General features: G+C 47.7%; 1 protein-coding gene across 15 annotated transcripts in view; it reads left to right on the forward strand.

The window, feature by feature from the left end:
* RNFT2 (ring finger protein, transmembrane 2) overlaps window positions 1–11,800 on the forward strand; it is a 96,777-nt gene that overhangs the window by 58,252 nt on the left and 26,725 nt on the right. For 2 of the 15 annotated variants that reach the window (XM_072802663.1, XM_072802668.1), the window contains one exon: window positions 7,377–10,286. The exons of 12 other annotated variants lie outside the window; for them this stretch is intronic. In XM_072802663.1, the coding sequence (XP_072658764.1) occupies window positions 7,377–7,511 (135 nt within the window). In that variant the 3' untranslated portion in view covers window positions 7,512–10,286. Of the gene's footprint in view, window positions 1–540; window positions 3,377–7,376; window positions 10,287–11,800 lie in introns of those variants that run through there. One more of the 15 variants, XM_072802666.1, reaches the window with a different exon arrangement.

An 11,800-nucleotide genomic window follows, 5' to 3' on the forward strand; every position in this document is an offset into this window, starting at 1 on the left:
TAGCTGGGCAATCCATGCCTGGGGAGGGATTGTGTGTATACATACACACACACACACACACACACACACACACACAGGGCTCAATCCCAGGACCCTGGGACCATGACCTGAGCTGAAGGCAGACAATTAATTGTTTAATCAACAGAGCCACCCAGGTACCCCTTATTTATTTTTAAATTGAGACTATCTTTGCATGACTCAGAATTCAAACTGAGGAACTCAGGAGCAGGGAGTCATGGAGGACTAAGTGCAGCATGGGACCTGGGTTGGATCCTGGAACAGAGAAAGGACATAAGGAGGAAAACTGGTTTGAGGAAATCCAGATATAGTCCCGAGTTTAGTGGTTAGTATTGTTTTCAATGGGGGTTTCTTGGCTTTGATTTAGAAAATAAAGCCAGAAAAGCCAGTTGATGATACTGGGGCACTGAAAACTTGATGAGGGTGTCAGACAAGGACTCTCTGCACTATCTTTGCAACTTTTTTGTAAGTCTAAAATTATTCCAAAATTAAAAGGTTTTTTTTTTTTTTGATGTTTTAAAGATACAAAAAGGAAAGTGGTGGCCAGCTTCCTACCGTCCTCCCAGTTCCACAGTATCCTTTATATCTTCATAGATATGCTTTATAGACTTTAAACACCCATATGTACACATGCACACACACATGCAAATGTGTCATTTTCAGAAAGACCCATGTTGTAGCATATTCTCCCCAAGCTGTGTTCTGCATCCTTCCTCTTTGACCTGAAACTCTATCTTAAGAAATAGCTCCTTCTTTGCATTTCCTTGTGGATGGACCATCATTGGTTTTATCATTCTCCTGTGGGTGGGCATTAAGTAGCTTATAATCTTCTGTTATTACAATGCTTGGTGGTCCTGAGAGGTCAGAAGTGGGGAGATCTACAGCACCTGCCTGGGCCCATCGTGTTGATTGAATGAGTTAATGCAAGTGAAGCATTTAAAACTACACCTAGCATGTGGTCAGTGTTCAATACATATCGGCTCTTATTGGCACACATTCCATTTCACACATGTGCAGCAAGCTCTTGGTAGATAAATTCCTAGTGGTGGAATTATGAGGTCAGAGGGTATACGGTTTTGACAGATATTGCTAAATTGCCCTTCATAAAGAGTGTATCCGTTTACGCTCCCAGTGCGGAGCCTGACATGACCTCTTGCTCCCCTCGCTTACCAACACATTGCATGTTCCAGCCTTCTCTGAGTCTGGCCAATCTGACAGGTGACGAACGCTATCTCAGTGCAGTTTTAATTTGCATTTCCCTAATTACAAGTGCACTTGAGCATCTTTTCACATGGTTCAGAGCCATCTGTAGAGCCTTCTCAGTGGCAGCAATTATTTGAACATGATATCAAGGTGAAAGTCTTCCTTATTCCTTTCTGGCAATCTCTCCCAGCCTTCTTGTGTTTGTTTCTCTGCCATTCTTCTCCTGGTACCATGACGTCTTCCCAAAGCTGCATTCAAATTCTTGGGAGGGTTGTCCTAGATCTAGGAGCACTGGCCACATGCAGCAGTGGTTGGAACCCACAGTCCTGGCCAAGCCAGTGTCGCTCTGCTGCCGGGAGCTGGGCCTGGACTAGCACAGATGACTTCAACAGGTAAAAGGGCTTCATTAATTCCTGAGTGCTTTGAATGATGAGTCAAATGTTTCTTCCTCAGAGTCTTCCCTGACTCTGCTTCCCAGGACTAGCCGGTGCTCCCAGCGGTATGGCCTCAGAGATCCTTGTGTTTTTCCTTCATAGCAATTATCACAGTTGTCAGCTAGTTAATTGGGCAACTGGTTATGAAGGCCTGTCTCCTCTTTGCTAAAGTGTAAGCAAACTTGAGAGTGGTGACCATGGCTGTCTTGTTAGCTAGCAGCAGAATCACAGTACTGACTCAGTAATTTTGGATGGATGGATGGGCGGATGGATGGTTAGATGAACAGGACAGATGAATGAGTGGGTAGATGAAGAGCGCACCAGGCTAAAGGAACATCCTATCTCCCCTTCAAAGGGGCATCTAATTAAGCACAGTGTGTCACTCACACACATGTCCCACCTCTCTGCCCCACCACCCCCACCCATCAGACCCTGGGAAGCTACTCAGGCAGGCATTGAGCATGCCCAGAGGTGAGAGCTCTCCACTCAGATGCACTTGCCCAGTTAGTCATTCCACAAGTATTTGCGGCTTGCCTCCTGCCAGGCAACGGGGGATCAAGGAAAGGGCGTGCTGAACACACAGTCAGAAACTTGGCTTATTTAAAGGACTTCTTTCCACAGAGGAAAGTCAAGGTGCAATTAGTTCCTCATCACTATGAGTTTGTTTTGTTTTTGTTTTGCTTTGTTTGAGTATTGATAACATAAAGGAAAGAGGGCAAGGGAATGGTGACTCCTGTTGATTTTGTGCTTGTAGGTGTCTCACACTTAATGCTTTATAGCAGGCCTTAGCCATTTCCATCCTTCTAGACACCTTGTGGGGGAAACAGTGACCCTCTTTACAGAGGAGGTGAGCTCAGCAAGGAGAAAGGCCAGATTTGCCTGAGGGCTCCTTTCTCCTCAGCAGCAGAACCAGATTCCAGCCCAGAGCCCTGGATTTCAGAGGCCAGGACCTTTCTACCAGATGCAGCCTCTGGCTTTGGGATGCCCTCTAGGCTGCATTAAAAGATTAGAGCCCTTTTCCTGGAAATTCCTGCTCAGCTAAGCTTATGTACATCCTCTCCAAGGAGTGAATGAACAGCTGAGCTGGAATCAGATTCCACACCTGACTCTTCCACCCCTGCTTTTACGCATCAGGTACTTTCCAAGCAGTGACAACGTCCCAGCACCAACTTTGCAACCCTGAGCAACACATGTCATTGCAGCACTAACCCTCTGTGTCCTCTGTTACCCAGGAATGAAAATGCTTGCCCTGAGCCACTTGCAGGCTCTTATATATAGTCCAATGAGATGACATGTATATCTGTGTATGGGTTTTGAAAAGAATAGCCTGTAAGGCCAATACTCAGTGTAAGTGTTTAATTCTAAATCTGGACAAAGCTGGCTGGGTTTGTGTGATTAAAGAGGATCTGTGGTTAGGAGGTGTGTGTGTGTGTGTGTGTGTCTTGTTTGATAGAAGCCCCACTTTCAGTAATGTCATTTTCACAGTCAAGTGCTACAAACACCCCTTCCCATAATCTCTATGTGTGACCAGTATGCATCATAGAACATAATGGGCGAGAGTATTTGCAGTAAAGTCAGATACCTCTTGTATCAGTTACCCATTGCTGCATAACAAATTACTCTAACACTCTGTGGCATAAAGCAACTACCATTTATCATCTCAGAGTTTCCAGGAGTCAGGAATCCAGGCACAGCACAGCTGGGTCCCCTGCTTCAGAGCCTCTCCCAGCTGTGTGCCCTTGGGCTGGTGGCTCTCCCTCTCTGAGTCTCACTGCTCTGTGAGCTGTCATGAGACTGTACATAAAGGACATTAGAAGTGCCCGGCACAGCATTTGTGCTCAGTGAAGGATAAGGCCTATGACTAATCATTACTTGTACTCCTCACCTGAACACATCCACTTAGACCTGGCCTGGCTGCTTCCTTTTTTTTCTCAGTTCACACCAAACACCAAGTGCCAGGCTAGGAGCTGCCCTCTCTCACTCAAATGGGGGTTAGCTACTGTGGTTTGGGGGGGCTCTTATCCCAAGATAAGATCTCTTATCTCACTTTACCCATCTGCCCCAAATCTTTGAGCAAGACTTGGGGAGTCTGGATGGAACTCAGGGGGAGGGGAGGGTGACACCAGGGGCTCCTCACCCACCTCTGTGCTCCAGGAGGCACAGCCAGGGAACAGTCAGTGACCCAATGCCACCTGCCTTCCCCACTGACCATAAACCCACCCGATCCTACACTTCCAAGCCCAAGAGGGGCCCCTCCTTCCCTTCCCTCTATAGGGTCTAGTCCTTCTCTCCAGATGCTGGGGGCAGGTCCAAGATGGTGACCTTCTCCAGCTGGACTCCTGGGTTGATGTGTGTTCTTCAAACCTCTTTATTTGGCACTGGATCCCATCCTGCCTCATTCTCTGAGAAGGAGACTGTGAGCTCCCAGAGGGCAAGAGCCAGGTATGAACCATCCTGGTATCTCCAGAATCTCCCACCTGACCTACCTGGGAAGGCATTCCTTTGTCAGCTACATTTATGGAATCCCCGGTCTGTGCAGGCTCAGGGCTGGGCAGTGGGAACACATCAACAGTTGCTACCCTCATGAAGTTTGCCACCCGGAGGGTATGTCAAATGGTAAAGGAGCAGTTAGAAGAGTGGTTCTCAAAGTGTAGCCCTGGTGTTCCTTTTCATTTTCATGAGTTCATGGAGTCTTGTGTTTTCAATAGAGCTTAGTTTCCATTTCTAACACAGCAAATATAGCCAGATTTGACCCTCATATATAAAAGCTCCTTAAGATTATCAATGATTTTTAAGGCCGTAAAGACAGGGTCTTCGAACCAAAATATTTGAAAACTACTGAATGAGACCTGTGAGAGCCTCCATGAATGTTTTATGGATGACAGAATGAAAAGCTGCCCCTTTCCCATTCACCTGACTCAGGTATTGAGCTTCATGTGAACAGGGCTTGTGTTGCTTTATTCTATGTAAGTACCTCCTTTTCCCAGGGAACCAGTTTAAGTCTCCCTCATTTGTTGAGCAGACATTTACTGAGCGTCAGCCACATTCTCAAGACCCTGTGGGCAGCATGGTCCCTGCCCTCCAGAAGCCCTTAATGTGGTGAACAAGATAGATGAGTTTGCGGATCATTGTAGAGGCATGAGTGTGATATTGTGAGAGGGTCCTCCCCAGGAGGGACCTGAAAGGGAAAGGCACAGTCAGCACTTAGCTTTGCTGGGCACTGTATGGCATGGAGGAGGTACATCCCGGAGCAGGGGAGGTGTGATGGCTTGGGCTAAGTCTTCTAAGAGGAGTAGGCACCTACCGGCTGCTAAGGATGGAGAAAGGCCATAAGGGCATCCCAGACTGACATTACAGCTTGCCCAGAGGCTTAGCAGTATGGAAGAGCTTTTCATTGCAAGTCATCCAGTGTGTCAGTGACATCAGCTACCCTGGGGTGGAGACAGGGTGGGAGGGTGAGGAGGAGGAGGAAGAGAAGAGGGCGCCATTATGGAGGGCCTTGAGTGCCCTAGATGGGAGTCTAGAGAAGTTGCTGGGCCTGCTGACCCCTGCGTCCTGCCCTTCAGACCGTGGTGAGAGTCCAGGTACAGCCCTTAAGGCTCTGTGGCCTGCTCACCCCCTGCCGCCCACTCCCTACACTCTCCAGCTATAGCCACATTGGCCATCCTTGTGTGCCTCAGTGCCTTCCCATCTCAGGGGCTTCACACAGCTGCTCTCTTCAGCCTGGAATGCACTATCCCTACCCGCTCTCTTCACCCATTTAACTCCTAAATATCCTTCAGGCCTTCACACAAGTGTGCCCTCCTCCAGTAAGCCTTCCTGACTACCTCCAGGATTAGACTGGTCCCCTGTTGCATAGAGGATAATGGAGCTCTCCTTTAGAGCACTGTTTACAAGTAGGCACCTACTACACACTTTACAACAAGCTTACAATCTGGCACTGAGGGACAGATAAATAGATATAATGTAATAATAACTCTTACTATGTGATAGCCAACATTTATAGCACATTTGGTGTTTCCCAGGCAGGGCTCTAAGTGCCTTTTTAATTTAATTTTTTAAAACTTTTTAAGAAACACTGTATTTGGATTTTCATATTATCATTTTAAATCATCGCTTTTCTTTTGAAAAATTGCAAAGCCTCAGAGCAAAAGGATAGTAGAATGAACACCCTTTTATCTTTCATCTAGATTCACTAATCATTGGCATTTTACATTTGTCTTTTCTTGATGTTAATGATATTCCCCCTAACCAGTTGAGAATAAGTTGGTGACATTTTGATTCTTTATCACAAAATATTTCAGTGTTCATCTTTGAAGAACAAGGACATTCTCTCCCGTAACTGTAATTCCGCCGTCATGCCCAGAAAATTTAAAATTGGTGTAAAATATTATCTAGTATATATAGTATTATGTATTATATGTAATATAATACATAATATTATAATATATTATAATAATACAGTATATCATAGTATTATATAGCATATATATGGCTTTCTCCAATTGTCTTTAAGATATCCTGCATAGCTAGGCTTCACCCCCAACCAGGCTCCTATTGAGGATCATATACTGCCTTCAATTGTTATGTCTAAACGCTTTTTTTTTTTTTTTTTTAGATAACAATATCTGTCTTTATTCTCTTTCTCTTTCATTTTCGTGTCTAAACACTTTTAATGAGCATCAGTCTTCTTATGAGTGGAGTACTCTTAACTGCATTTTGGGGGTTCCTGGCTGACTCAGTCAGTAGAGCATGCGACTCTTGGTCTTGAGGTCATGAGTTTAAGGCCTAAACTGGGCATTGAGCTTACTTAGAAAAAGAGGGGATTCTCTCAACTTCACCTGACCTCTCATTTTACAGATGAAGAAGCTGAGGGATTGGGAGGTTGAGTCATTTGTCCAGTGGCTAAAAAGTGGTAAAACTCGTTGGTATTTCCAGTCTCCTTGTCTTCCTCTTAACCCCTGAGCTCTGTTCTTAACCCAGCAGCTAAAGGCTCTTTTAAAAATGCAAATTCTGGGGGCACCTGGGTGGCTCCGTGGTTGAGCGTCTGCTTTCAGCTCAGGGCGTGATCCTGGGGTCCTGGGATCGAGTCCCACGTTGGGCTCCTTGCATGGAGCCTGCTTCTCCCTCTGCCTGTGTCTCTGCCTCTCTCTCCCTGTATCTGTCATGAATACATACATACATACATACATGCAAATCCTGTTCAGGTCACTCCTCTGCTCAAAGCCCGACCATGGTTCCTTACTTCTTTCTGAATAAAAGCCAAAGGCCTCATCGCCTGCCAAATAACCCTCCAGCCCCAGGCTCAGCAGCACAGCAGGCATAGTCCTGCCTCAGGATCTTTGCACAAGCCATTCCCCCTGCCTATAGCACTCTCCCCAGAGATCCTCAGGCCTCAGTCTTTACCCTCCTTCAGGTTTCACTCGGATGTCGGTATTCAGTGACATCCTCCTGGCCCACCATGCTGAACACAGCAGCCCTCCCAAGCACTCCCTACCCACTCCCCCCAGGTTTTTCTTCTCAGCACTTATCAATGATATACTCCCAAATGTATTCTGGAGATTGATTTGGCCCATCATCTCCCCAACAAGAGTGCAAGCTCTATGAGGGCAGGAGTCCTCTATTTCGTTCACTGCTATGTTCCCAGCTCCTAGGAGCGAGGCTGGCACATAGCGGCCATTCAGCAAAGTATCCCAGTCCTACTGATTGCTGTCCCCACAGCACGTGTTCTGTGAGGAGTGCCTCTGCCTCTGGCTGGATCGAGAGCGCACCTGCCCGCTCTGCCGCTCGGTTGCTGTGGACACCCTGCGCTGCTGGAAAGACGGGGCCACTTCGGCTCACTTCCAGGTGTATTAGGGACTGAAAAACTAAGACTCTGGGCTCCCAGGCATGCTCTGGGAGCTGAGGGGTGGCCAGCGTGATGGGTTCGGCTCTGGGGGCTTCCTGGAAAACAGGCTTCAAGCACTTCCTATCCTGCCTGCTGCCTTTCTCCAGCAATTTCCCTAAAGCCAGCCCCCTGTCCTGACCTTCACCTTCCTCTTGTGTTCTGGGGCATAGCACATGCCTCCGTTCTCCCCTACAAACCTCCTGTCTCAGACTCAGCCTCCTCCAGGTGGGTCGCCTGCTCCCTCCACGTGAAGGGACAGGTGACACACAGGTCCTGCCTGTTGTTATTTTAATTCATGCTGACCTGATGCGGCACTTGGGTGGGGAGGGGCCTGGAGGTTGAGGGGCCTGGAGGTTACAGCCCCTCCTGAGATGGCACAGGTCTGCAGATTAGAATCACCATGGAGCCTTTCCCAAATAAAAATGTTGGGGCCCCATGTTGTACCTAAATAACTGAGTGTACCAAGCACTTCATGCAAGATGAGCATCCTGCTTGGATGACCTCTTGTAATCCTTGCAACAGCCCCTGGGTTGGAGGTACTGTTGCTTCCTCTGTTTTAAGGATGAGGAAACTGAGGCACCGAGCCCCATGTGGTAACTTCCCAGGGTCATCCAGGTAGCAGTGGTGGACCAAGTTTCCAACCAGGCCCATCTGGCTTCAGAGCCTGCGCTCTCAACCACCATGCTCCCCTGCTGCTCAGACGCTGCAGGCGTGGGGCCCAGCAGACATGGATTTGCAGAAGCATGAGAGGTGATTTTGGTGCCCATCAGTGGCCCAGGTGCATAGCACATTTGCTTTGGGTCTCACTGAAGATGCCAACGGTGAGGCCTGGCTCTGGAAATCTAGCTGTGGCTGGGTTCACGGAAAGAGTTGGTCTTTAAAATCGCAATGTTGCTGGGCTCTGGCTGGGATGCGCAATCGCATTTGGATATTGAGAATGGCCAGCTCTGGTCCCAATGCAGATATCACTGGGTCTCCACACCTGTCTTCATCTCTCTGCTCCTCCTTCTGTTCTTGTCCTGTCCATCACTAAAGTCTCAGCTTGTCCACAGTGCCTGTGGCCACCGCCTTCTCTGCTGGTGGTCTTGAGAGCAAAATGCATGATCCATGTGGCGGATTTTTCCACAAGGCAGGGTGGTGGCATAGAGTGCAGTAGCAGTCAGAGTTTCTGTCATCTCTACAGCAGAACTACTAATCTTCATAACAGAATAGTTCTCCACCTGCTTTGAATGTGGAAGGAGATGGCACAGGTGATCACTTAGAAGCTTCTGGAATCTTGCCTGCCCTAACCCTCTCCCCACTCTGTTCACTCACCATCAACCTCAGCACGATGGGCTGTTGCCAACGGCATTACAGAGAAATCAATCTTGTGGCTCGTGAGCAGATTAGCAACAAAGCCCCCAGCAGAAATGGTGGGAGACTCACTGCCACCTCGCTCTCAGCCAGTAATAACGAGCCCACCCCATCCCCAATAGTTTCAGGACATTTGCCCCCATGTGTTATCAAGCCAGGACCTTTTCCTGTGCCTGACATCCCTGGCTCTTTCCTGGTACCCAGCAAGACATCTCTTCCAGGGCAGCGTGGCATCTTTCAAGCTCTGTTACTATGGCAATGGCTGCGATGTTACAATCCCACTTGCCTGGATAATCAAGTCAGAAGGGGAAGCGGAGGGAAAGGGGGCCGGGTGGATGTGGCTGCTCTGTTCCCCCTGCCTTGAGAAAGAACCAAAGAGAAGCAACAGGAGCTTCTGTGACTGGTTTTTATCAGAAAGATCACCCTGCCTACAGATGCCATCAAAGAGACGCAAGAAATTGGAGCTGGAGATTTATTAACGTGCTAGCTTGTGACAGAGCAGATAGACCAGAATTCTGATTCCAAACTCCACATGACTTTGGGAACTCACTTCACCTCCTCGAAGCCATCTTTAGGATGATGAAACCTTGTAGATTAGCTGCTGGAGCTAGGAAAACTTAACAATGTAGAATAGCGGCGAAGGCACTGGTCGGCTTGCCAGTTTCACTCATGTCACCAGAAAAAAAGAGAAAAGAAACCCACACATCTCTAATAGTCTTCAAATAATGAGCCATGACTCTGGCATTATAAACAGTGTCACATGCAGGGGATACTTGGGGGCAGGTGCGAGGACTTAGTTTAAGATTTTACTTATTCATTCCCTGTCCCCTTGAGGAAAGTTCCTTCTGGAGGTTTTCTTTTGGATGGGAGGAACTTCTGCCCTGAGGAGGAACAGCGGCCGGTTAAGAGTCTCCCAAACAGACTACATATGTTCCCCACCACGAGGGTAAAAGCAGCCAAGGGTTGTCATTGGCAAAGAAGAACATTCTCCATTGCCTATCCTGGCTCTGCAACTCCTTTGTTATAAGCAGGATTAATCGAGTATCGGGTTGGAGTATCCTGCTCTTAATATTTTATGATTCACTGACTCAAGTTCCTGAAACTCTTGGAAATGGCTCTCCTAATGTAGAAGATCATGAGCATAATTAATGTGAGAATAAAAAGGCAAGCTTTAGACCTGGATGGAACAGGCTCATTACCTTCCTAAGAGGAGAACCCGAGAGACGCTTGGAGGCCCCAGGCGCCTGGAACCTTGGGTTGGAAAGAGGAAATGTAAAGCAAGTCCTGGAATCTCTTAGTAATTTTGCTCTGGGCTGGACAGAGCGGCCTTTGATGTTTTTAATGTTCCCTTAAGTTCCTTTCTGCTAATAAATAATCATTTGTCGATGAAACTTCGTTTCGTGGTCTTGAATTTCCATTCACCTCTTGAAGCTGGGTGGAGGTGTTGGAGGAGGAATGCCGAGAAGCACTTCAGGCAGCAGTGGGTGGTTGTCTGATGTTGGGCCCCCCGCCCCCCAAGCAGATCGGTTGAGTTGCATATGCTTAGGAAGTGTTCCCAGGAGAAACCAGTAAAGGAGGGGGGAAGAAACCAAGTAAGAGGGTGACTTTCAGAGAAGTCCCAGCTCAGTGTGGTCTCTCGGAGCTCTAGAGCATTATCTGTGTTTCAGAGTTTGTCCCATCCTGAGGTTTTTTTGTTTGTGCACCATCAGTCCTTGGGTATGGCTTGCTGGTGGAGGAGCCCCTGAGGCTCTGAAAGTGCCAGCTGCCACAAAGCACATAAAAGTGCAGGGTGGGGATACAGAACTGGTAGGAGGGGTCAGAAGGGATCTGGGCAGGTCACCTGCAGGGCTTACCATGGTGATTAACCAGAGGACAGACCCAGAATGTACGAGCTAATGATTCAAGGTGGGTTTGCCTGGGTGCCAGATTGTGAAGGACATTTAAAATGTAAATTAATAGCATTAGGTGACTGTGTGTGCTTCTCAGGACATGGATATGAAACCAAAACATTGATGTCACAAAAACATCGTCAGGCAGAACTTTTTTGTTGCAATTATTTGAAAATTAACTCAAATATGGCTTAAGTAAGAGAATAGCTTTATTTGGCTCATGTGACAGTATGGGCCTCTAGTATAGCTAGGTTCAGGGGTTCTAGTGATAATAGAGTCATGTCTTTCCATCCCTCAATCCTGCTTTCCTCTAAGATAGGTTGATTTTTGAGGCAGTCACTCCCCATGTGCCAGTAAGATGGCCTCCAAAAGCTCTCTGCTTCTGTTCTACCAGCTTAGCAACCCCAGCAAAGAGCTTCTGTTTCCTCAGAGCTACAGCAGGAATCCTGAGGCTGACTTGCTAGTTTGTCCCCAAACCAACCCCTATGGCCTTTGGGACTTGGCATCCTGCTGGCCAGGACTGCATCAGGTGTTGAGCCCCGGCTGTGGGGACAGGGGTGTGTAGAAGGATAGGGTCAACACCTCTAAGTCACAAAGATGGAGAGTGAGGCAGGGGTAGGCCCCTAAGGAAAAAGAAAGCATTTACTATCTAGAAAAATCACCTGTCCCTAACTCACCATTCTTAGGAAAAGACTACAACTTGATTGCTCAGAGTATCTTAGACCAGGTAAATGTAGGTAAAAGGAGCCCACCAGAGAGACCCCTGTGCCCATGTTTGGAGACATCAGTCTGCACAGCCATTATAGCTTATATGCATGGTACCATGCCTAAGTGATGGTTCTGTACACTGATCTTGAACTGTCAGGCGGGTTCCCTCAATGTCTTGGCCAACCCAAGGGTACTGTTTAGGCCAATCCTCCCCTTAGGGAGTTCTCAGAAATACCCTCAGAGAAGGGAGGTGAGTGTGTGGCCTCCTGCTCCAGGAAATGTTGGGGTGTACAGCCAGATCCTCCCAT

The sequence above is a fragment of the Canis lupus genome, chromosome 27 (assembly GCF_048164855.1).
Source record: "Canis lupus baileyi chromosome 27, mCanLup2.hap1, whole genome shotgun sequence".
Lineage (NCBI taxonomy): Eukaryota > Metazoa > Chordata > Mammalia > Carnivora > Canidae > Canis > Canis lupus.